General features: G+C 44.9%; 1 protein-coding gene across 1 annotated transcript in view; it reads left to right on the forward strand.

The window, feature by feature from the left end:
• Window positions 1–24,826, forward strand: part of IFT43 (intraflagellar transport 43) — a 43,815-nt gene extending 18,989 nt beyond the window's left edge. Inside the window, exons 4-9 of the mRNA XM_059474534.1 lie at window positions 9,882–9,914; window positions 10,407–10,453; window positions 21,824–21,896; window positions 23,322–23,397; window positions 23,738–23,800; window positions 24,582–24,826. Coding sequence (XP_059330517.1) covers window positions 9,882–9,914; window positions 10,407–10,453; window positions 21,824–21,896; window positions 23,322–23,397; window positions 23,738–23,800; window positions 24,582–24,692 — 403 coding nt within the window. The 3' untranslated portion in view covers window positions 24,693–24,826. The remainder of the gene's footprint in view (window positions 1–9,881; window positions 9,915–10,406; window positions 10,454–21,823; window positions 21,897–23,321; window positions 23,398–23,737; window positions 23,801–24,581) is intronic.
• Window positions 24,827–26,576: the final 1,750 nt, after the last annotated feature.

Here is a 26,576-nt window from a genome sequence, read left to right on the forward strand (position 1 = left end):
AATTTAGTTTGTGACCTGTTGTTCTACCTTTGTGCTCTCTTTTAGTCCCTTAACTACCCAGCTCATGTCATGCTTATGTAGATTTGTAAATATTTTCACCATCTTGCTGATTATTTCCATCAGACTGCTGCTCTCCCAGATTGTTGCAAGATAGGAAGAGGAGGAGGATTCTTAAAGTTTTCCCACCTAAATTATTTTTTAAATTGATTGGCACAGATGATGTGTGAAATATAGTGTTTTATCATGAGTTCCCATAGCATTTGCAAGTGTCAGATTTTTAAATTGCTGAGAACTATCAAAATGATCTATTTTACTCATGTTTTCAAATGCCAAATGTGGGAAGATTACTTTGCACTCCCAGTACTCTTATAGAACAGTTGTCATTGCTAGGAGTCCCATTTTGTAAATCTGGGAAATGATGAGGACCACTGGTAAGTGTCTGAGCAAACCCCCAGGTCCTTTGCAAACAGCAATGAAATGGTTCAAAGTAGTGTCAGAAAATTAATTTTTCCATGCTGCCAGGGCCATCTGTACCTGAATCTGCTGTATCTAGTTAAATCTGTACTGAGAAGAATCATTCTCTATGAGAAGAGGTGCTCTCATTGCTGCCCCAGTAAAGTTCTAGCCCCAGTATTAGCAGAAAGGGTACCAGCCAAGAACCTGGGCAGCCACTTGGGGCCTAGTAACCTGCTGAGACAAATAACAGTAATTACAGCTGGGTTTTCCTGCAGAAGCAGCTCTCCAGCCACTGGATGGAGCCCAAGTGCCATTCTGAAAGCTGTGCTGATGTTCTTAATGACATCAGTGCTGACACTTGTGACAAACAAAGCAAGCTCTAATGTCAGGTTATCTCATGCATCAAAAGGAAGAAACACAAAGTGCCTGCCAGTGGGGGAAGGAAAAGGGAACTCAGTTTTGCATACTGGTGAGGATTTGATAAAGGAGAGGCACTTCCATGATTCATTTAATTCCAACTTCTTTTGATCTTGTCTCTCTGACTTTCCTCATAGAATTTCTTCCATTTTTCTCTTTATCAGTACTGTAATTTCTTTGCTTCTTGGGTCTCTTTCAGTTTACTCAGATGCTTGATCCCTTTGGTCTTGCAATGAGCCCCCTAAAATTCCTACAGCTCTGCAGGCAGCAGCTAGGGCTGTTAAGGAAATAAACACAGCTTGGTTCAAGTAGCCCTGCAAGCAAACACAAGTGCTGCTTTCAGTAGGAAGTCCCTTCCAGTGCCTGCACATGTACCTCATTTCTTTTACGTGGTTGATGGCAGGTTAGCAACAGGTGCTTCAGCTACAAGTGAAATTTCCCCTTTCTGACTGACAGGCCACACAGAGTTGGAATAATCAAGGCTTGTTTAGGAAAATGACTGTGCTGAAGTTTTTTGGAACAGAAGTGGTACAGTGTCCAGCAATGCATTTGTCAAGAAGGTGAATTTTAAGTGCCTGTAGGAAGGAAGAGGATGCAGTTGGGGTGACCTTTAGAGGAGGGTAACCCAGCCCCTCTAATAGCATAGATATCATTTAAGGCTCTGAACGGTGGGCAGTGGTGAGATTGCACCCTGGAGCTAGTGGAAAGTTATTTAAGAGATTAAGGGGTTTTATGATTCAAGGTCTCTAGAGATAAGTAAAGTTAAAAACCTCCTGTTTCAAGAATATGGGCTTAAACTATCCTGTATTCTCTCTATAAGAAATGACCCCTGAGAGTGCCTGGTTTTAGAACCCCTAGCAATCCCTGTCTTGCAGATGGGAGTAGTAAAGTGCTCATGAATTTCTTGGTCTGGGACAGTGGGGGAAAGATGTGTCATTGCTTCTGTTCTCTACTCCCAATCCAGCAGTGTTGTGGTGAGTCTCAGTCTGGACTTCTCTGTGACACTGCCACATTAGGAGCAGGGCCAGACTCCTGGCTGCATGGGAGATGTCAGCCTTGCTCTGCAGCTTGCAGCCATCTGTGGATGTCCTCAGTGAAGTGAGGAGTATAGGCAGAGAGGATCAAGGCTGCCAAGTAAGGAGGCACAACTTAGAAGGAGAAGAAAGAAAAGGAAGTCTGATTAAGTTTTGTCTTGAAGTGTCTGTTTTTGGGTTTGTCCCTGCATTGATCTGCAAGGGAATGAGGCAAGTAATGGCCCCTTGGGGACCTTCAGGACTTTCCTCTCAATGTCAGCCGTCATTTTCAATCACCCTCTCCCTCCCAGCCATTAATTTTGGCCCAGGATCATGGGGACTTGTCCATCTATCACTCCTAATTGACACTAAATGATCTGTCAGTTTATTGATGAACGGCAGGAGTGGAATTGTCACAATATATTTTACTTTCTAACAACTCCTCCTGACAATTTTACCTTGTCCATCTCACTCTCCTCACATAAATCTCCATTGGCCTCTCATTCCTTCTCTTGGGCTGATGTGGTGCCAGCCACCTCCATGCCATCGGCACGCGTCAAGGACATCAAGATGGCGGTAAGCTGCACTGTGCAGGCCCAGGGGTGGGTTTTTTCCTCTCTCTCTCCCTGCCCCCTCCTCTTTTTTTTTTTTTTTTTAATAGGCTGGATGTTCCAGGAATGCTAACAAGCCCCTGTCCTCTTGTCCCTTCATGTCATTGCTGGGGTGAGCTCTCCTTGGTGTTTCTGTTTAGACTCAGTAAAGATAACTGGCAGAAAAAGAAAAGTCCCTAAAAGACAGAAGAGTCACCTGAGAATATCTCAGTGCCCTGGCTGTCACAGGGGATTTTTATTCCTTTTAAACCTGCTTAGTGTTACTTGCAAGAATTTCCTGCAAGGGGAAAGTGTTAGACTCATGTCCATTTATGTCTTTGCAGTGCTCATAGCAGCATGGAAAAAGAGTTTTGCTTATTCTTTTTCCTTTTTTCTCCCTTTTTTTTTCTTTCAAGGTTTTTTTTTACCATTTTTTCTTTTTCCTTTTTCTCTCTCTTATTTTAACCTAGATTTGTTAAATTTTTCCCAGTTAGTGATGTTTTCTTTTTTCTGGAAAGGTACTGGGCAATGGAGGGTCTAGTAGGATTGCAGCCTCTTGCTCCCCTAGAAATGAAACTTGAACAACAAAAACAGAACAGAAGTGTGGCATTTTTGGTAATGGTCCATGTAAGCTGCTGAAGTGGCAGAGTATTCTCAGGGTGAAGTCTCTTTGACTTTTTTTTTATGATTGAGGACAAAGCATCTTCCTTCCTTATTTCTCTTCTTATCCAAGAAATTTCCCAGCAAATTTAGGGGATGCTATTATTGCCGTTCCAAATATTTCTATTTTAAAATAGCAAAACCTTCTTGAAGAACACATGCAACTTCCAGCCCTTTTGTATCTGTCATGGCCAAGGCTAAAAGCTTGTCTGGCCATTGTAGGTCACCTGTATGTTGGCTGTGGAGTCTAGCTTAGTGCAGTTTACCTGTTGAAAGGGACCTGAGATTACTTGATGTATTTGCTTGGCCCTATTTCCCCCTCTCCCAGGCCCCTTCCCCATAAAACCCCTCTACTATTCTCAAATTCTTAATCCAAGTTCTTAAATTATCTTCATCCAGAAGCTGTTGCTCTCAGGTGACAGAACAAGATACCATTCAGTTATAAACACCTAATTCTTCCTACTGTTTCTCATATAAATGTTTTCACTGAGGCCAGTCATAAGTGAAAGGTCTTTGAATCTGATAATCATGGGTTTGTTCTCTAATGTGAGATTTTGAAAAAACTCAAACAATCTTAAATACATTTTCTGTCTCTTTTAGCAGTCAGTTCTTTCCTATAACCATGAGGATCCAGAAGTGTACTTTTTTCCTTTAAAAGGAAGCTAAAATGCTCCTGTAACCTCAAGAGTAATTTTTTGTGCAAGTTGGGCTTTGTGCTTACTGGAGGCCAAGAACACGATCACTTGGATAGGAGCCCCTGTTCTCAGGGACCAAAGATATGTGGTGAATACCTCTAGAAACTGCAGCACTGCTTTCTGTTTTCCCACACAGCAGGAATTTGTATTGAGTGTTGTTGTTTTTTCTGTTGCTCAGTGGGAGCTCTGAACAGCTCTGTTGGTCAGTTCTCTACCCGAGAGCGAGAGGGGGAGCCCTGGGAACATCTGCTTCAGGGATGATGCAGTCAGTGGGCTGAGGTTCAGGGATCCTTGGGAGCACTCTCTGGCAGCTTGTTCTTCTGTGCCAGTTCCTCAAGTCCTGCTTGCCAGTGCTTTCCTCCTTTGTTGTTTCTGTTAAGCTCACATATTAGGACATGAGGAGAAACAAAAACACTTCAGTTGGAGATTAAGTGCCTCACAAGTCCATTTCAGCTGGAGCTGACTAGCAGCAGTGTCAGATCCCATCTCACAGAGCATGCCTGCTCATTGCTGCAACTATCCTCTTCCAGAGCCATGCTCTGGGGCAGTGTGTTCGGCGTGCACTCTGGCCTGCACAGGCAGCTTGGGAGGGGCCAGGAGGTGGATGGTAGGGCCATGACAGCTTTAAAATATGTGTCTGCCCAAAACCCCGTTACAGTGATACAGATAGCTGTGCATTCCAGGCCTAGGAGGTGGAGGGCTGTGAGGTGACATCCTACGATGAAAATAAAGGCTCATAAGCATGCTGAAATCAATGGCAAAACTTGCCTCGATTGTAGAGGATGTGAAGATTAAACTCCTTACTTTTGTAAAGGAAAACTTGGCTTTTCCAGGCTGCCACAGGCCAGGAAGAGAGGGTGGAAACTTAACAGATCAGAGCTCCAGGGAAGGCGCAGTGGAATAGCTGAGAAGGCACCTGTGGTGCTTTCCAGCACCGGTAGCAGTTCTAATTTACAGACAGCCTTGGTGAATGTGTCTTTTCCTGTGCCACAGCAAACAAGCATTGACTGAGACCCACCCTTGGAGAGCCCTGAGAACTATCAGTTAGCACTTGTGTGTCATATTGGATGTGGAACTTAGTTGTGCCTTAGGCTATTGAACAAGCTGCAGCTCCTAGCTCACCACCCACTCACTGTGGTGATGGGCACTTAAGGAACATTTGAGCAAGAAAATACAACGTCTTTTTTAAAATATTTTTCCCCTCCTCCCTCAGGCCTAGACCTGAATTAGAGTCTTTGCCCGAGAGGCAAAAGGCTTTGTGCCTCCCTGTGGGCTGGGCCAAGCCTTGGGTGTTGAGGTGGGTCATGGTTTTGGATGGAAGGCAGAACGCCGGCTGCTGCCTTGCTTCCAGGGCACCCAGCCTGTCACTGCCCACCCTTTGATTACCCTAATGTCTCCAACCAAAATGCATTTCTGAACATCACGACCTTCTCCTTTCCCCCCCCGCCCCCCCCGTCCCGTTTCATTCTTTTAGCAAGAGGGATGCTTGGGGCGGCTTTCTGGTTCCACATGATTCGTAGCAGTGGTTGAGGCATGCCAGGAAACAGGGCAGCACACACACACAGATGAGTTTCTCCCCGCTGCCCTGTAAGATGGGAGCAGCCCTCGGTGCGCGCTGCCGGCGGGGCCCGGGCCAGCCGCGCTGGGTTACAGGCCGGCCCGGGCCCGCAGCGCCGCGCTTGCCCGGCAGGGGGCGGCCGCAGCCCGGCGATGCTGCGGCTGTGGCGGCGGCGCGGCCCGGAGCGGGGCGGGCACAGCGGCCAGCCCAGCCGGGACAGGCCCGCGCTCCTGGCCCTTTCTCCTCCTCCGCCGCGCCATACTGGGCGTTCCCGTCCCACCGCCTCCGAACGCGTTTTAGCAAGGTGCGGTAATTCCTTCCCTTCTCCTTAGCTGTGTTGCCCGCCCTCACACCTCCCCGGGCCGCATGAGAGAACCTCGGCTCCTGCACAGAGAACTCCTCGGAGCCTGGCTGTGGCACGGTGCAGGACGCAAGTGTGTCTGGAGCTCTCATGAGCTGTGGACATTAAAAGGTTTCAAGGACATTTTTCTCCATTCATCCCAGTTATGTCCTCTGCTAAAATAGGTTAACGGTGTCTAATTAGCCACTGCACATTGTCATGCTGCATAAAGATAGCATCCTGGCTGTTCTCTGAGCCCTGCCACTTTATCTCCATTTAGATCTCCGTGGTGGTCCATTTAATGAGAAAGAAACAGCTTTAACAAAGATGATGTCTACATTGGAACTGCCTTTCACCCTTTCAGCACAGAAGTTGCAGGCAGCTGTACATCAGGGCACTGTAAGAGTGGGAGTAAGGTCTCGGGTTTAGGGTTTAACCCGTTCTCATTGATGTGGACGAAGGATTCCTTGTGGGCAGAACTGAGCAAAGACAACACTCAAGAGGGAGATCAGATCTATATCCTCTGCCGCAGGGCAGAGCTAGGAGACAATAGGTATTCTGTACTGGGAGTGACATACCATGGGGTTACACAAGGACTGTCACGGTCTTTCACCCAGTTTCACAGCTATTCAATACTCTGAAATAGAGAGGGGATGAGCAGCTGTCCAAAGCCAGAGGGAATACTCTGAGCTTATGATTATGTTTAGGAGTGCTGATGGCCTCTCAGGGAAAGGGAGTTTAAAGGGAACTGTCCAGTGGATGGAGTTAGTCCATGTTCTTTGCCCCTCCAGATGTAATGGACTTGGGAACGTAAGTGAAAAAACCAGATGTATCCCTGTCTCACAAAAATGGGGAGTGGCTGGTGTATAATACAGCAGATTGAGTGTATTTCTGAGCTCTGCTCCTGGGATGGTATTCCTTTGTTTATCCTTACTTGAGTGACTGTATCTGTAGTTCATATTCAATTGCTCATTTTATAGGTCCTTGTTGCTGCCCTCCCTGGGCTGTGCATGCTGCTGCAGCAGACAAAGCAGGGCAGTGCACTTCGTGTTGCTGAGAATATGAAGAAAGGGTAGGAAAGCTGTGTATGCTGGCTTGTCAGCTTCATTCCATGCCTGCTTTCACTCACCACTAGAAAGCTCATGAGATAAATGAAGAGGGTGCTATTTACCTAGACTTGATATTCCTGAAGGAGGAAACGTTGGTCTCAATGTGTAGCAATTGGCATTGGTAAGATGAGACTATTCTTAGGAAAGGATACTCCACTATTCTTAGGAAAGGATAATCCTTAAAGCAATGTGATAACATCATGAAGAAATCCTGTATGCTGCCCATAGTACTTGGAGAGCAAAGAGACAAGCAGTTGATTGTTTCTGCAGGAATACTATCTCTATGCAGCCCTCAGCTGAGTTTATGGAATGGACAGTATTGAAGGGGGGCACCTTTTGAAGATCTATTAATGATTTCTCTTGCTGCCTTGGAGGTTTTTAACCTTGGTACACGAGACAGAGCTTGTCTTTCCTCTGAGTCAGTTTGTTATGTAGATTTAGGTACTGCAGTTTTGCCAAAAAAGCAAAAGACTAGTTAAACCAAAAGTGTTTTGTGATTTTTTTTTTTCCCCAATCTGAAACAAGAACTCAAAAAGTAATTTGGCACCAAACAAAATGAAAGGAAGACTTACTAAAAAAAAAATAGAGGAAATAGCAGGTTGTGTGATATCTTCTTTGCTCGATCGTTAGGGCCACGGAGAGCGTAAAACATACAATTCCTTCCTGTGCTACAGAAGCTTCATACTATATTTTTGGGATAGTTTCTACATGTGAGTTCATGAGCTGACTTGAAATGCTACTTTCATCAAATATAATGCTGTGCCAAATCATATATTAACAAACATATGCAGGACAGGTGACTGGAAGCAGATTTATCTCTCCTAAACAGAAGAGCAGTCATTTCTAGCTCCTGCTCCAGTGCTGTTAGTATATGAATGCTCTGTATAAACTGCTGTACTGTCAGCGTGACAGATTTGCCTCACCCAGTGCCACCATTGGCACTGGTGGCACAGGGACTAAGGTGTTCTCCTGGGGGCACTGACCATGGGGCTGTAACTTGCCCTGGGAAGAGGAAGGAATGGTCTTGTTTGATGTGGGAGTTCTAACACTTGGGCCAGTACTATTCCTTCCCTCCCTGCTGATGAGTTTGTTCCCCAGATTACTTTGTTTTCCAATATATAGTGCAGCTGTTTCATAATGAGGTATTTGCTTATTGTCCTGAATAAGTCCTTTCCTAACAACACAGAAAAGTTGAGAAAGCCCAAGTCTCACAACATAAGCAAAGCAGTCTCTGCCTCTAAGATTAACATGACTGCCTTCCCTGTGGGCCACCTGGATATCAGTCATGACAGGGAGCTTAGGAAGAAGAAACAGAAATTGCTTACAGGGATAGTACTAGTGACCTTTTCTCCTGGGAAGTATGAACATGTGGAGTGTTTCATTCCTGTCTCGAGACAGGAGCAAAGATGTAAGGAGTGTGAGTACTGAGGAAGAGAGTGTTACTTGGGGTTGGCCAATCATCAAGAGTAACGGGATTATGCCAAGAAGATGGTAAATTGAACCCCCAGGAAATCATCTGTGTGTGACTGTGCAATGCCATCATTTGGGATGTTTCAGCATGGAAAAGGCAAGGCTATGTGGAAACCAGTTCTGTGAAGGCATCAAGGAGGAATAAAATAGGAGAAATCTTGCATCATCTTTCTATCTCTATCTTCTCAGAGACTAAATGGCACTGGGTGCTGGTGGAGGGCTCTCTGAAGCCATCTATTTCTTTCTCCATAGTATCAGGAGGTTCAAAAAAGTGCTTTGTACTACCACTGGGAGAAGGATGGAGCTGGACAGTTCATCCTCACTGGAAGAGCTCTTTTCCCAATTATGCTCCATTTTTGCCTTTGAACAGAGGGTGCAGATATAGCTGAAAGCCCAGGTGCAGATGTCACCACACAGCTGCAGTTCTGATTACAGCAGTTGATATTACTGGGCTCAAATCACTGATTCAGACTGCAAGCTCCAGTGAGAGCAGTAGAAGTAAAGGGCTTTCTTCTCCTTATACCTCTTCTCTGTATAGCTAGTCATCCTCTCTGCCCTACTGCTTGCTCTTAGAAGAGTAGATTATTCACAAATGAGGACTGTGACTTGCTAGAACAGAAAGCAGATGAGGAGAGGCCTCTGCCTTGTCATGAAGTGCTTTGAAAAGAGCAATGCAAGGCAGTAAAGCAAGTTCTCTTACATCTTGGTGCGTCCTGGGACAATGCATGTGATAAGGGAGAGCCCCATGTATTCTTTGTCATGGCACCCTGACTTAGGGGATGGGAGAATATTTATTCCCAACACATAGACATGAAACTTCACTCTGCAAAATGGCCAAAGCAATCAGTGAGTGATGGAGTATCTGCTAAAAAGAAACCTGGCATTTAATTAACTTTTCAAAGTGCTGGTTCAGCAATCTCCATGTTTTACATTTTGAATATTGAACAAGCGTCCCTAATCGGGACTGAATTACTTCTGGGCTCGCTGGGGTGGAGAGCAAGGGAGCTGCCGGTGCCTCCCCACCATGTTATTGTTATGAACTCCTGTTAACTCAGCCTGATCAACCCTGTTTTTTTGCCACAACTGCATGTCTGACCTGAGCTTGGCCAGCTCATGTGGACTCCTAACTTGAAAGGCAACGAGAAAGTCTTTATGCTCAACCATGGGGAGGAGGAAACTGTTGATCTCTCAGGAGTAGGTAGACAAAGTATAGCACCTTCTTCACTCGTTAATGCACCAACCTCTCTACCCAGGTATGGCCAGCTTTACCTGCAGCTAATGGCAAAGGGAATAAAAAAGTATCTGAGAAACTAAAGAACCAGCGAGTATGGTTCTTGCCATATCTGGGCATGGCCCCATGTCTTTTGGGCCCCAAGTGGTTTTGTTTCAGTCTGTTGCACTCAGGGACTTTTTGATACACTGGTTTAATAGTCACTCAGAACTCTTTAAGGTGTGATGTGTTGTATTAGACCTGATGCAGGAACTGTTTTGCACAATATAAATGATATGGGGAAAGGTGAAGTTTTTCATTTTCTCTAGCCTTTTCTAAATATAAGCCATCCTTGTCTTGCAGGTCAGGAAGAAAGCATGCAGAAGAAGTAGAAGAGTAAGTTCCCATTGTTGCTGAGACTTCTTCCACAACTTTCACATCTGATCTGATCATCTAACAAGTACACCAAGATCTGAAAGTTGGGAAGGATGCAGAGCCTGTCAGGAATTCATATCATGTGCCCTAGAATGGAGCAGGGCTGGTCATTCTATAGTTCCCTGGATATGGAGTAGATGATGGCTTTGTCACTCCCTAAAACAGAAAGAAGGAAAATGAGAAAGCCACGGCTTTCCTCCCACCCCAGGCCCTACTGCCTTCAGCCTAGGGGTTTGTCTTGGGTACATCTTGCTTAAGCTGAGATTTCTGCTGAGCCCAGCATTGAAGGGTATGGAAGATCAGTCTTCCATGCAGGCTAAACATACTTGGAAACTCCCTCTTTGACAGCATACTTGGAAACTCTTCTCCTTTGAAGTCTGTGGGGAGGAAGGGGGCACAAGATGATGTTTTTCTGGGCTTGCAATTGGAATTCTTTCTTGTGCTTTGCTGCAGCCATCGTCTCAGACAGCAGAGCCTGGAGGCATCAGATGATGGAGGAGGTAAGGTACATGACCACAAGAAGTGCCCTCATGCATGTCTAGGGGGTCTCCAGTAAAGTGAGCAGAGGCATCTTGTAAGAAATTGCAAGGAAATTAACCACTCTGGGGATAAACAGATGTAAGAGCTGCTTAGGTCTCCTCAGATGAATGAGGGAGAAAGGGTCAAGGAGAGGGAGGATGAGGAAGTGAACTTGTAGTCTAACTCTGGCTCTTCATGAACACAGAATTATAGAGGACCTTGGAAAGCAGGTAAGTGGCAAGGATGCACTTTTCTCTGTAATTACCTCCATGGAGAATAGTGGAGTGGGCAAAATGAGAGCTAAAAGCACAATAAAAGGTTAAGAAGGGAGAAAGAGGTCCCTGCTCTCCTCTGACTTAGGTGGTAGTAGGCTCTGCTAGAAGCATCTGTTTTCTTTTGTAACAATATCCTTGTTGCCTGGGGTTTCTGTCATGATGGAATTCTTAATTTAAAAAATCTGCTTGCCCTAATCCAAGATCATAAATCATAAACTAAACATAAACACTGGTGGGTAATCCCATTTCATCCCTTTACAGGCTGCTATGAAATCTATTGGATTCCTGACCTAGCACTAGTTTTCTTTATAGTGTATATTACCTGCTCTTCTAGGACTGGATGAGTCAAGAGAAATCTCAGGAAAAATCCACAGGATTAATTTCAAGACAAGCACTAGACAACTGTGGGGAGCACAGAAATTCATTAAAGCCTCTAGGAGGTACCTCAGTTTTCAAGGGCTAAGAATTTTATAGAGTGTATAAAAAGCTGCATCTGTAAAATACCACCAAGTATCAGAAGAATTATCTGGAGTCACAAAGGATCAGACATCAGTACGGTTAATGAGATTAAATGAAGACTTATTTGGGTCTTCCAGACAGAATAAGCATTGCAACATATGACTGCCAGAAGTGGCACCTTTATAGCATTGACATCTTCAGAACAGACTAAATTTTCCCCCTGGGAAGTTCCTTGGGCTTCTTAAATTTCAGTGTATGTCACTGAGGCTGGTAGTCTGTTCTGAACAGCTCTGTTTGCATACATGCTGTCCTTTTTGTTGAACCTTGGTCATGCACTTGGAGGATGACTATCTTTGCTAACCAGACATAAAAATGCTTGCCACATGTTTGTTTGCAGCATGTGACTTTCAGCACTCCAAGACCTTGGGTAATAAATATAGAATAGAATTGATGCAGAGTTTGGTATGAGGACATATTGAATCCTAATAGACTTCACTTATTTATCTGTGTCTAACCTGTGGTTAGCAGCTGAATTTGGATTGTTTGCAAACTGCCATTTGGCTTTGGATTAAATGTATGCATTACAAGAAAGATATAGTATGGTTCCTAGCCAGGCAGCCTCTGGTACAAATATGCTGGGTTGTAGATCTACTTTGTATATAGAAAAATCTCTAAATGGATGGTGCATTGCATTGTTGTGTTCCTATTTTGACAGGGAGATTAGGCAGACTGTTCTGGGAGAGGAATTTTCCATGTGGGCTCAGCAATTGGAGTGAAGAAAAGTGATATATAAACAAACTCCAGAACATGAATAAAATTACTTTTTGGAATAAGCAGAGAGATACAAATAACTGCCTAGTGTAGAAGGCAGGGAGTAGCATGCTGTGGCTGTGCAGTAAATTGAGCTGCTTCAACCTCCCCTTTGCATAGAACTGTACTTGAGTTTGTGTCCTTAACTGGAACAGTAAAGCTCAGATTCTAAACAAACAAAAACCAAGACATTGGTGTATGGATCCCCAAGGATGGGTCACGGTTATTTTGTGCTGCATAATGTCTTAGCTTGTACACCTTAATATGAACAGCTGCGGTTGCGTAATGATTGCTGCTGTCAACCAATACATTTGGATCGCCTTCCTTTAACCTATTAAAAAGCTGAGCTGTACCATTCCATTAACATTGTTTGTCCCCCATCCAACCTTTTCATTAGAAGAATGAAGGACAAAACTATATGCCCTTAAAAAGGTGTTCTTGTGAATTTGAAATGTGCTTGTTTGTTGTGATTGTTTATACATCACTAACAGCCAAGGGCTCTGAGTTTGGAGTCCATTTGAGAATGTGTTTAAAAAGTACAGGGCCTGTAGAGAACCCAGTTTGGCAGGTGGAAGGTGGAGGGAAGTTTGCACAGCCAAGTAGAGACTTCTGGGCTTGACAGGCCTTGTAGTTTCAGAAATAAAAGTAGAATTCTTTCACTGCTCCTGGCCTGTGTATTAAATAGCATCTGATTCCTTATCTCTGTGGGAGTTAGGGGGAGAAGGATGGCCACTTCTCAGGCCGTGTAGAATGAGTGAAACCATATGGGAGGTGGTAAGTGGGTGGACCAGACAGGGACACGCATGGAATGATCTGCAATTTCAGCCATTCGTTATGGTTGCACAGGGAAACCCAGAAGGTGGAAGACAGTTTTGAAAAAGTGCAGTGTCTCTCCAAAAGTAGCTCTGGATTATCTAGTTGATAGCTAGGTTGATTTCCTACAGCAGCCACCGTGCTCTTAGTGCCAACCCTCCTGAGCACATGCTGGTACTGGTGAGAACTGGGACACAGCAAAGGGATAATGCCTCTGTTCGTGGGTGTGTGCCCACTGGACCTTGTCATGGGGGACCAGGTCCTCTGCATGGTGAGAAACCTGCTTTAGCAGGATTTAATGCATCACACTTGAGGAATAATAAACCTTCACAAGCAACACAAAAGTGTTTAATTCCTAAAGGACAGGCCTAGTTAAGACACTTTTGGCCAGGGGCAATTGGGGGCTTAATGCTTTGTATGTAGCAATCTGTGCAATCTGAGAGAGAGGAGTTTGAGGGTAATTGCTCAATTTTCTGTCCATGTCAACAGGGAAAATGAGCAGCAGTGACTGAGCTCTGTATGGCAGGGAAACTGCTTGAGATGGGAGATGTGAGACCCTCTGTGGAATGTAAAAGGTGCTATCTGCAGCACACTGCTTCCTTTTCTGTAGCAGCTAAGAGCTTGTGCCACGTGCAGACTACCTTTGTCATGAGGTGGGAGGGAAGATGGGACAACCAAGCTAAAGTTGAAGGGCTTTATCCTCCCTTTCCTCCTTTTCCCCAGCAGGGCATAGAGGGCTTTGCTCATGTGTGTCTTTTCTGGCACAGAACTAGATAGGGCTATTTCCTGTCAGGGAGAGAAATGCTGACATTCCTCCCCCACCTCAGCAATCTGATTTGTCCTTTGGTTAGAAGTTTCTTTGTTTTTCCTTTCTTGTCCACCAGCTCGGCACTGCTGTGTTGTATTCCGTCTGATGTCTTTCTCCTTACTACTTTGCCCTTGGATTTTTCTCCTCAGCACTTTATGAGGACTTATTAGCTAAGGTTGTTATCCCTCTCCCAGGTATTCCCACATTGCCCCACCATCAGAAGTCCCTGTCTGCTTTCTCTCTGTTACTCTTGGGATGCATAGCTCCTAGAAAATGGCTTTTCTTGGAAGACTGGGATGTAATGTGTGATTTTCTGTCTGCAGGAACAACAGCTTGTTATTTTAAAGCAGATAGTGTGTGTGAATGAGACAGCTGATTGAAATGAAAGCCTGACTATGCTACACAGACAACTGGAACCTGACCTGCAGGTGAGGAAAGCTGCCAGGAGACAGTCGCTAGATCTGTGCCCTCAAGGCAGAACCCTTTCCTGCCTGCTGGGAAGCCTTCTGAAGGAAGCAGAGCTGATGATTAGACCTTTCTATGCAATGTCAAACCTCTAGGAGGACTTACCTTTCTGGCATGTGCCAGCAGCTCCTTTGCATTTGAACAGGATGAGAGTCCAGACTTTGAGTAACAGAGGGGAAGTGGGCAGATGCCATGGTCCCCAATCCTTCTGGGTAGTGATATCTGTCAGGTGGGAGATCTAGAATTCACGGCCATAAAATATCCAACACTTCTTGAGCTGCATGCAAATATACACCAATGATGATATTGTTCCAAAGAGCAGAGAATAGAGCACAGTGAGAGTTATTGTTGGCTCTGTCATTCCTGATCAGTTTTGCCAGTTGCTTCCCTGGTGAGCTGCTGTTTCTACAGGGCACACCAAGTACTGGTGGACTCCAGAGGTCATGAGCTGCAAGGACAGCTGCAGTGGCTGAGCATGAGGGTAACAGAGGGCAGAATCTGCAGGAACAGTCAGGGATATGGCAAGCCTTCATAGGCTCAGAAGGCAGTGTTGGAGTGATTTGGGGAGAGCTAAATGGGTGAAAACAGTGAAATGAAGACAGAGTGAAAGACGTGCTGTTTTGGAAGTGGTTTGAATGGGCTGAATAGAAGGTTTTGAGGCAGAGAGTGTCAGTGGTTATTGGGTGTCTGTGACTCTGCATTTTGACTTCATGTATGCTCTGTCAGCACACCACAGCTCTCCCCTTTGCTGCTCCCCCACCCAATGCACTACTCTGAGTCTCAGTGCAAGGTCACTGAAGGGCAGACTTGGCCCAGCCTGATGGTTTCCGCTGAGCTGTTGGTCCAGGCCAGTTTGAACTCCTCCAATAATTGCTGGCATAGTGATCTAGAGCCTGTGGTGCTGGAGGAAGGCTCCCTCCTGAGAGCCACAGTGGGCAGGGGAAAGCAGAGAGTATGTCCTGAGAGACTGTCTGAGGTTCTATTTGAAGCAGCAGACCACTGGCCAAGGGTCAGTGGGCTCCTTAATTACAAGGAGCACACTCAGCTTGTTGAGGGCTGAGAATGACAGTCTGGGGAAGCATCTTCTGTTGCTAAATTCTGTGATATGGTGGATACACAATCATACTGGGTCTGTGATTGGTGAGTCCAAAAATGTATTTGACGGACTAGGTTTACCTAAAATGCCCTTTAAGAAAAAGCTCTTGAAAGATGATTACAGAATTGAGACCATCATTTAAAACTGCCTGAGGCAAACTCCTTTGAAAATTGCAGCAGTGGAGGGACAGAGAGAGAACCGCGTAGCCCTTGATTGTAGTGTCGTTCCCTTAGGAGCCGTCCCCCCTCCTCCTCAGTTTCTCATCTGATATGAGAGAAAGCAGCAGTAAGATTCCTCATCTGTCTTATGAAAATCCGATTCTGAGTGGCTCTGATCAAACCTAGCTGGCTGTCAGCAGTGGTGGCCTTGTGTGGAGGCAGGGAGGCTTCTGAGGAGTTGCTGGATGTGGAGGTGTCATGGGTGCTGCCGATCAAAGAGGCATTTTTTAATAACTATATATAAGAAAAATAAAAAACCTAAGAATTTAGCATAAAAGAAATGTAGTTTGTCTTGTTTTTCCAGTGTAACATGAAGAGGATGAAATAGAATCAGGCATGCCTGCTCCTGAACATACTTCCACAGGAGCATCCTGAGAAGCTGCTTTCCCTGCCCTAATAATGCTCTAATGCAAAGTCCCTTATCTCCAGCGTTGTTGAAGAGGGTTTTGTGTTTCTGAGTTCACTAGACCCTCTCAGGACACCACATACCTTCTCATCTGATGCCCCACTACCTTGTGAGTATGTTTTAGCAGGGGAATAGTGCAAAGGAACGAGGAACAGCCTTTGAAAAGAGGAAAACACATGTTACTGGGAAGGAGGGCAGGCGTAGTGCTCTGTCAGGGGGCTGTTGGTAAGACTGGGAGCTGTGTTATCACTCTAAATGCTGATAACCTCAGGAGCATGGTGGACTCCAAGTCCTGGGCCTGGCCTCCAGTCTCTCCTGTCTTCTGCTACTGCTGAAGAAACCTATGCATTAAGGGATTCCTCACCTTTAAAGCTGTCAGGGTCTGCCTCTACTTCTTGCATAAGTACAAGCCATGCTCTACTGCTTGTGAAGCCCTGCACTGCACCCAGCGACTCATCTGACATGGCTGTTCTGTGCCTCTCCTCACACTTCGAATGACTGAAACTGGGCAGGACCTTTGTGTCAGCAGCAGCCTTGGGAAGCAGCAGAAATGCCTGATGCCTGTTCCCTGCAATCTGAACACACCACACTATTGAGGCAAGTAGAATGTCACCCCCTAGCCAGCCATGCATCTAGCTGAGATGCAATATTATGCAAGGCAAATGTATAACCTTTTAACACAAGGCTGTAGGGTGAGTACTGAATCTGCTGTATGACCTTCCCTGCATCCTGTGGCTCCTCTGGCACCCACACACAGGTGACTTTTCCCATCAGCTTGGTCAGGTTGTGCTGTTACCATCCACTTCTCAGAAGGAGGCTTTGGGACATGGGACTCTCTGGTTATCTTCTGCTTTTGAGACAGTGCCCTGGTACCTGTGCTACTATCTGCTTTTCACTCTACTGTTTTCATCTCCCTGCTGGTTGATCAGGCAGGTATGCTGCTCCATGTTGGCCCGCTAGTAGGGCAATTTCAGTCAGGGAAAGACATCCCTATGAAATTTATGTCTGAGCGTCCAAAGAAGCATTCTTTATTCTCTCCATTTGCCTGCTGCTCTCCTGAGAAAGCTTCCAAGAGGCTTCAAGCTTGTTTGTGTGTTCAGCAGAAGCTGTGTCCCTTGTTCTTTGTTTTTTTGATGATTTTTTTTGCCTGTTGCTTTCCACTTTTTACTTTTTTTTCTTTTTAATTCTCCATTTTTCCACTTAGAAAAATTATTTATTGCATTGAGATGCACTAATTAAAGCCATTTTCTGGTATTTGGTTACTGAAGTGTTTGATGTCTCTCTGACAAGACCATGAAATGCACAGAGTGTCCACAGGGACAGAATTTGCTGAACACGGTGCTTTGTAAATGAGGGGACACAGTGTCGCAGCAGCTCATGAATATGAAACGCCCATGATGCTACCTCAGTGGACTTGGGAACACAGATGAATCCTGTCATGTGCTAAATGAGACCAATTTCTTTCACTTAACTTCATCTTCAATCAGACCTTCCATTTGCCTGTTTAAAATTCCCCAAACGTGATGCAGAAGGTAACAGCATTCAGTAAAACAAAGTTTTGCAGCAGCAGAGATATTGTAATTATTTTAGTTTTACATTTTATGAGCAAGCAACGTAAAATAGTTTCATTTTTATATCTGCTTGGTGGTAGGAGACTGCCAGCTCCAGAAGCCACTGCCCTCTTTGTGTTCTCTGGATATGGTGGTGTGTGCACGAGGAGGGCAGCACAGTACCCACCACAAGAGTGTCCATTCTGAATGGGCTTTGAAACACTGATCCAGCTGGGGAAGTGGATCAGACTGTGTGAGATGGAGTCTTCTTTGTTACTGGGTGCCAGGGTGGGGGCTGAGGGTACTCTTAGGGCAGCTTAGGGAGTAAGCAGCACACTCTGACTAACTGCAGCCTGAACTGGAGCATGGTTTCTAGATGCAGCTTTGCCAGTAATTTGTTGCCTGACCTGGAAGAGGTTCTGTCTGTCCCTATTTATGTGCCATCTTGTATCTAGCAGACAACTTAGTTCTTTGGGACAAGAACAAGATCTTACTGGGAGTTTACAGGATTTTAAGAGACCTAGCCTGCAGGTGTTGCTACTAAACCAAAAATCAGCCCTGCTTGGGAGGGGAGGTGCAATTTACCAACTTTCAAGAGCAGCTGGGTATTGGATTGGTACAGATTCTCCCATCTCCTGCTTGTTACTTTCTGTGGTTGTCTTCTTTGCCTGTCAGTTATTTGCTAAGAGGTAAAAAAGGTGATGTTTAGTACATGTACTTTAATATGAACACATAAAGCCCTCCTTTCTGTATGACTTGAAAAGCTGCTGTTCCTTGCTTGTTGTTTGACTGTCTGCATGTAGCATGGGTTGCCTTCACTCTTTCTTCTCCATCTTCTCCTCCTCCCATTCACACACTTCTGTCTTATGGCATTGGTGCCTTGCCATAACTTAGTCATGAAGGTCTTTTTGTGTAAGACCTAGCTAAGTTCAGCTGTTCAAATAAAATATTATTCCTAATTATATGCTGGGACTTGGATGTTCTGGGACAATCGGTTTTGTGCAGTGACTTAACTCCCCAATCAGCCAACATTTGGTACTGGTATCTCCTGCCCCACCATAACTTCCATATGAGTAAGCTCATTTTGATTTCATTCTTTGTTCACTTGTTCATAACCATCTGGGAGGTGGAGGGGAGTTTGCATTTGTCATCTAGCATGTGGTGCTCCCTCATCTTCCACAAGCCATTTGTTCACATCATTGTTCAGTACATTGAGCTGCTATCTGTGAGGGTGTGTCCTTTTTTGGAGTAATTTCTGAGGTTTGCCTACATGGGCATGAGAGCCTAGCCAGTAAAGTATGTGTCAAGGTTCTGCACCAGAAGCACAGGTTTGTGGCAAATTATCTGAAACTCCCACACTGAACAGGAGAGGAAAAATGTGGGTCACAGAGCAAAGCACACAGAGTGGGGGTTTGTAATACAACTGTGTTGTTGGAAAAAGATGCAGTGTGAGATTGGGAGGACATGGTCCTGTGAACATTTCTGCATGTACTAATGTTATATGTAAAGCCTCCCTGCAGCTAGTGGGAGTATTAAATGTAGAGCATATGCCTACTGCCCTGCAGCACAACAGCCCGTGCTGTGCTATTCCCCCTGCTGCTGACACTGTGCCACAACTTAGCTGTGTTACCAGAGCTTATAGGAGAAAAAGATGTGAGTCTCAAGAAGAGCAACAAAAACAATTAAGAGGCTGGAGAATTCGTGGGGGTAAGGTTGGGTTCTCGGTGATAAGTGAGAGCTGAGACACTTTGCAAACTGTACAGAGAGAAGGGAGAGGGATTGTGCTGAAGTGGCACCATGGGAATTGGCAGAGGGAAGAGCTAGTTATGAGTAACAAGTGAAATAAAGACCCAAATATTTCAGGAATTATTTGTCTCTGATAGTTAGCCCAGGGACCCAATATTTTCTTAAAATGTGAGACATTTCTGTACTGTTTCCTGTCAGTCTCCCAGTCCTAAAGGGTATTGCTTCTGCCTAGAAATGGGCAAGGCATCTGCACTTTGCAGTAGGAACAAGCGTGCACTGACCTTTGTTGGAGAGACTGGCAGGGGCCTCCAGAGCTTTTCCAGCTCTTCTGTCTGAAATGTTTTCAAAGTATCTATAAAATCTTGGAGCCTTGAATTTCTTTTGGAAAGAATTTCTAAGCAATCGCCTGAATTTTGCTAATTCAGAGTGGAGGTCATGCTCTGCGAGGGGTTTAGAAATTTCTCAATGGAATTCACTGGCAGTGAGATAGAATCAGCACTAGAGAGCTCAGGAGTCTTTGTGAACCTGCAAAATGGAAGGAACATAACTGAGCAGGGCCCTAAGTTTACAGCTTTTTCTAGTGTAAAAAGAGATCAACAAAACCAAAAGAGAACTGGGAAGAGTAGACTCCTGAAATAGCTGCCAAAATGAGCACTGAGTGAAGAAATTAGTTTCCTGCAAACACCTTGTACATTTCTGCTGTCAAAAGTGAATAAGGATCTGACCTTCTCCTGCTCTGTGGATGAAGACAGCTCTGTTCCCAGGTAGTTTTTAATTTACATGTGCTTGCTGAGAAACGTTCACAGTCTTGTCATAAAAGGATAAATTAGTTCAGGAGAAGTTAAACAGTTTCTCATTCCCGTGCTCATTTTCCTGGACTTAACAGGGCACCTCTGCACAGAGTTTCATTCCCTGCCTTGGACCAGTCTATTCCTTCCTTGCTCCTTCTTGCTTATATACAGGGACTTTCTCCCACATTATCCCTGAGCAGATTTTACCAGCTGCCTCCACATGTTGGTCGGTCTGTCTGTCCCTGGAGATGCTTTTGTCCCATAAGTGCATTTTGCTACACGTTTTACCAAGAGCTGGGAACCTCTGCAGGGAAGAGCCAGAGGGATAGCAGCTTCTACCAGATATTGTCCTCACAAGCAGAGGTGGGGAGATCTACCCAGCAATGCACAGGTGAGACATTCCTTGCACTTGCCTCCTCTGCCTTGGGGACAGCCTAGGGGCTGTTGCTGCAGTTTCCCTTTAAATGTCTTTGGGAAGTTTGCTGCAGTTGGAGAACCTCTTCACAGGCACCTGCTCCTTAGGAGCTAGAAGGCACAGCTCTGCTGAGGCCGGCCAAGCTGTCACCCCTCTCGCCGCGGCCATGCTCGTGACAGCCTCTGTCCCAGCCTTCCTCCAGGCAACCAATTAGCGAGAAATCCCACTGTGTGCCAGCTCCCGAGGCCGCTGTGCCGGGGCCCCGCTGACCCGTGCCCGGCTGCAGCTGGGCGGGGGCACACGGCGGCCCTGCAGCCTGACAGGAGTAGGGGCTTCTCGGGAAGAGCTGCCCGCGGCCTCGGCACCGTGGGTGGGAATGGCTCTCCAGCTCCTGAATATTCATCTCAGCCTGGGCTGAAAAACGGGCCGAAGCCGGGCTCAGCTGCCTGCTGCCATCCAGCAGGAGTGTTACTGTACTGCCGGCAGAGCTGGGAGCAGGCTGCTCGTTCCAGTGCTGAAGGGGCCAGGTCTGCCTGCTTACTGGGCAAGTGAAACCTTTTCCCTGAGCCAAACCAGCTTCTCTATGGTGTGAGGGCTCGGGGTCTCTGGAGAGCCTTTGTGGTCTTGAGTCTTTAAAGGAGCTCTGTATTGGTGTACTCTGTTCTTGCTTTGTACTTCCAGTTACTTTGCCTTCTCTTTCTCCTTTGTTTTTTGCACAAACTTTTTGCAGTGCTTTATCAAATGACAGACTGTGTAATGCTTTCAGGGCCTTGCTTCTTTAGTAGGATGAAAAGCACACTCAGTTCTTCCTCCTGTCCTCAGTTCTTTTGTTTCTAGCATCCTTTTTAGTTGGAGTAGCCATTGTCCTTGTGCTGGGAATACCCAGTGACCTTCAGCCATTCCAGTATGACACTGGAAGTCCTGGAAAAGTTTTGTGACACTAAAATAAGACCTGTGTTCCCTAGTGTTTGTATCTGCTGGACCACCAGCACTTCCTTCCTGAGGAAGGTCACAGGCCTCTGCACAGCCTGAGACCCCAACAGCAGATCCTTCAACATGCAGTTTTATGTGGATTCTCTTAGTTTCTGCCCCATGTTTCATTTTTAACAGAGTCTAGGTGACTGGTGTCTGAATAAATGATAACACATAACAAGCAGATTCTTGTAAGTACATGATGGCAACATAGGCAGCAAGGTTTGGTACAGGTGGCTTCTTTCAGCTTTAAGGTTGTGTTCAGATGCATAGTCCATGGCCTTTAGAGCCATACCTGGATTAATCTATTCCTCTTGCAAGATTTCTTGTGACTTCAGACTTCAAAGCTTTATTGCCTTGTTTAAATATTAAACAATATATTTTTAATTATTGCTAAATAACCATTTTGTGTTTCCCTCTAATAAGAGACAGGGTGCTTCAAATCTGTGAAGCAAGGGACCCTTTTTCTTCAGTGAGAGGAGAGCCCAACACTCCCCACTTACTGCTGCTGCTTTCTCTTGTTGCAGACATTCCTGTGATCCCTGACTTGGAGGAAGTCCAGGAGGAAGATCTGGCCATGCAAGTGGCAGCTCCCCCCAGGTAAGAGCACTGCCAGGTGCTCTTGAGGCTCTCATCAGCAGTGCAAACTGGCTAGTGAAATTAAACCCTTCTTACTCATGCTCTTTGCATGTCAGCAGCAGTGCTGTTCAGCAGGATTTGCCATGGTCTTTTGTGACAGTAGTGCTGCAAGCTGAACAGTGAAAAATTCTTGTTTCCTATTACACAGAGAAAGCAATTACTGCATATTCTCTCTATATATAAAAACCCCTACATTAGAATACCATATTTGATGTTGCAAAATCAAACTCTCAAAAGCAGGGAATTTCTTGATTTAACATTGCCTGCATAACCCCAAATGTCTCCAATGCACATGCATTATCCCACACACTTTAATTTTGATGGTTGTAGGCTGCTTTGCCCTCCACAGGATATCCTTCTTACTCAAGTGCGTAGTTAATTTACAAAGTACAGTTGTTTGAAGGGGCTGTTGCAGTAGCCTTGGAGTCAGCTCAAGGGAGACCAGAAAGTTTTAAGAAATGAAAGGTTTTGGACTTTTGTCTTAAACATACCAGGAAAGTCTTCTGTCCTCTAATGGGCCTATTGCCAAGGTCACAGACTGGGATTTCTGTTGATTCTTATTTGGAGGGGTGGGATATCTTACTCCTGGCCACAGATGCTTCTCTCACAGGTGAGAAGTAGTTATTGTAATTACTGTAATTATATTGTAATTATATCACTGTTAACAAAAATAATTGACAGTTTATGTAGTAAATTTAAAATTACTGTGTCTCTCACTGGAATGAATTTCTTTTTCTCTCTCTTAATTTTTTAAATAAAATTATCTGATCCTCCTATGTTCATCGTTTTCTTGCAGTAGAAAAGACAAAGGATTTTCATGGACAAACACAATAAAATTCAATGAATAGAAGCCTTTTCTATAGTGTTGGATCACTTGTGAAGGCAGGTGGTGCAACAGTGTATCACCCCCCTACACCATGTTTTTCTTGGAAGGCTACATTTTAGGAAGTCATATTTAATAGCTCTGATGCAGCTCAGACATAAAAAGCCAAAAATCCCTACTATTCTCTAGCTTGTATGGTGTTGCTCTCAGAGGATCCTTTGCTAAGGCACTGGAGCTGTTTTAATGCTCGCTATGGTCTTCTTTTCTTTCTAGCCCTTACAAATAGTCTGTGGATCTTCTTTTTGCATGCTGGTTTCTCTGAGGGAGTCCATGATTGTTCCACATGCTATTTTTATGCGTGTGCACACCCTGGTACATGGATTTGTCAATGACTGTTTATTTGCTGACTGAGCTGTGCTTCTGTCTGGGTACATCCATGCTAAGAGTCTGCATGGGGGATGTGGGCACTCGAGATGTCACCAGATGACTGTTCATGCCCCCCTTCTCCTCACATGTGCTTCCACACTGACACAGGCTTGTTCTCTGACCCTTTCTGGCTGCAGTGTGCAGGTGAACCGAGTGCTGACCTACCATGACCTGGACAAAGATCTAATGAAATTTGCTGCCTTCCAGACTCTGGTAAGTGGATTTTGCTATGGGCTGGCCCATGTGAATCCCTCTTCTTCTAGGCTCATGTCATCCTCCACAGTGATACTCAGCTGCACAAAATATACAGCCTTATCATCCAGAGAACTTGCAGTGTCCCTGTAAGTCTGTTCCTTTCTGCAACATGGCTTTTGTACTTGTGTCTGTAAATGATGTGGATATGGTATCTGTTTCTCAAATGAGGTTCTTGCTGTTGTCCTGGAAAGAGTGACCCTTATGAGGCAAATGTGGCGATGTCTAACAGATGTATCTGGTGAAATGATAGTGTTCATTTTCCCAGTGTCTGTAAGACTGTGACTCTGTATGTTCATAGGATGGGGAGGTAGACCTGAAGCTCCTCACCAAAGTTTTGGCTCCAGAGCATGAGCTACGAGAGGTAAGTCTTTGTTTTGTGGAAATACCAACAAGGTAAAAGTTTCTTGTGTGTCTCAGACTGTACTAGGAAAGGAAGTCTTGTCAGTGGGAGGGAGAAGAGATGTGAGGAGGAGTTTGTCCAAGCTATTGGAGGTTTGATTTCCCCAGCAGGTGATTTTTAAGATAGATAGTGCTTTCTTGGTGTGAGTCGGTGGCATCACTATGATTGGCCAGTATGAAGGAGCTGGTCAGGAGAATGTGCAAGGCTTAGTACGGTCAGGGATCCCTGCAGAAACAGTGCTTTGTCCTTTGGTGGCCACCATGATCTACAGGTGGTTCCACAGGAAAGCACAGAGGGACAAAGACAGAAAGCAATTTGGGTTTGGGCAGGGGGTTTTTAAAGCAGGACAGAACAACCTCAATACAACTGAGTGGGCAGGAGCTCAAGACTTGTAGCAAAGGATTTTTGCAGCTTTGAGCTGCACATGCTTCAGCAAAAGTGCAGAAGAGTAGTGAAAGGGCTTCTTTCTATTCCCTGCCTGGGAGTATCTAATATTAACATTATCATCAAATATGTCCTTTTTGGGATTTTAGAACATGAATAATTTTGTCCACATTTTAAAATTGTAGCAGATATTCACATATCATTCTGGCTAGTATTCCTGCTCTAGACAGCTAAATCTGAGACTTCCCTGGTCAGGGCAGTTGCCTTTTGGTTTCTCCCTTTGCTATTCTGGCATTGTTCAGAGAACTTTAGGGGCACAGTAACATTTCAGCATGTTTGTCTTTTTTCCTCTTGGTAGGATGATGTCAGCTGGGATTGGGACCATCTCTTCACAGAGGTGTCATCAGAACTGGTGACTGAGTGGGACCTGGGACAGTCGGAGAGGGAGGACCACCTCAGTCTCCCATAGAGCTCTGACACCCCAGATGTCTCATACATCCATCTCCTGTAAATAGTTAAGCACCTACATTTTCTATTCACTTGTTTGTATTTGAGAATTTATTTCAGACATGAAAATAAATAGGACCTTGCTTCATAGAAAAATTGTCTTGGGAGAAGTTTGGGTTATTTTTTAATAAGAATTTTTGTTCTCAAAAGAAATTAAGAATTCTAAACACAATAAAATATTTGCTTATAAAGAGTCATTACACCTCAGTAGCACCTCTGCAGATAACTGCAATGGTTGATCTTTTCTCTATGGAAACGCTGCCTCTCTGGAGTGGACTGTCATACAATGGAGTGTGGTTTCCACTGATGGCTATCAGAGAAGCTTGGGCTGATATGACTTGATTTCATAGGACATCCAGGTTACCATCTTCCTCGCAACAGACACCTCAAGTTGTCAGGATATCTGATTTATATTTCATCCAGCAGCCTTCAGCCTTTCCTTGTTAGTTTAACCTCTCTCTTGGAACATTACCTCTGTATTGACTCAGGATGCAGCACCACCTATTAAACTGCCACTTCTTACAGCCCCTCTTTGTACCTTGAGGGTTCCCAGCTAAATTCTGACCAGGCTTAACCTCACTTAGCTTTTGCAATCACACGAAACCACAGTCTGAATGGAGATTGCTTCAGGCCATAGGTACTTTGCAAGGAAAATGTTTATTCCATGTATGTGAAAGAATGGAGCCTGATGCTCTCAAATAAGATAACTCCCTGGTGGGTGTCTCCTTGGAACCAAGTAACTCACTCTTATTGTCATCTAGCTAAAGAAAAACTCACTTTGCTGTTAATACCTTGTCCCTGTAGAACCATGGTCATTATTTGCAGGAAACAGTAACATTACTTCTAAACCAATGTCCTTCAAAGCTTTGCCCTGTTGGAGAGTCTTGCTGTATACTTCTGGGGAGTGCAGGTGCTGGGAGGAAGCTTGCTGTGCTGCTTTTCTTTGCTTGTTTGGTTGGTCTAACAGAGCACTGCATTCCCACTTTTGTGACAGCAGAACAAGTCAAATAGCTCTCTGTGAATTCACTACTCTCCAGAATTTTAGGTGAGAGCTGACATGCCAAACAACTTTACCAACAAAAAAGAATGAGTTGGGCCCCACTCTGGGGCCACAAAAATAATGGGAGACTTATCTGTCTTAAGGAAACTCTAAGCTTTTTACAACCAAGACATCTCTCCTGTAACTAGAAAACTCAGTGAGGCATTAGCTTGGGAGGCCATTGTACAGAAGATAATCTGAAAGTCTTTCTCTGAGCATAAAAACCTGTTTTGGTAGGAGCAGAAACTTCACAGCTGAGCTAGCATCTACTTTGCTGTGATACTTATGATTGCTGGCCAAAGAGAATTTAGAATGTTTTGTACATCCAGGAAAAAAAATTAATTCAGGAAACTAAAATAGGTTAGTAAATCAGACAACAAACTAGTCTGAGAGGAAAAAAAATGGGTGCTTTGGGCAGCTGGGGACCCTGGGCAGGAATACTCTGGAGTGGGAAGCGGGTGTGTGTGGGCCAGGCCTGTGTCCAGTCTGGGACTTTGGTAACCCAGCAAACACCTGAGTAGAGCTGGAGAGAAGGGCTTGAAAAAAAAATGCCAGCCTCATCTGTTTTATGTCAGGAAGAGGTATCTTTGCTGTCTTTGGTATCTTTGATTATTTGGTCTGACCTGTTATAATGTAGGCAATGGCAGAGTCCTGTGAGAGGGGGCTGAGCTTTGCCTGTCTTTTAGAAAGGCAGACAACATACTTCAAACTCTTTCCTTGTTACTTTTTAATAAATGATTGCCCTTATGGTTTAAAATCTGCTTTATTTCTAGACTCAGTTTTTGAGTTTCATCTTTTGTTTCTCGA

This window comes from Ammospiza nelsoni, chromosome 6 (assembly GCF_027579445.1).
Source record: "Ammospiza nelsoni isolate bAmmNel1 chromosome 6, bAmmNel1.pri, whole genome shotgun sequence".
Classification (NCBI taxonomy): Eukaryota; Metazoa; Chordata; class Aves; order Passeriformes; family Passerellidae; genus Ammospiza; species Ammospiza nelsoni.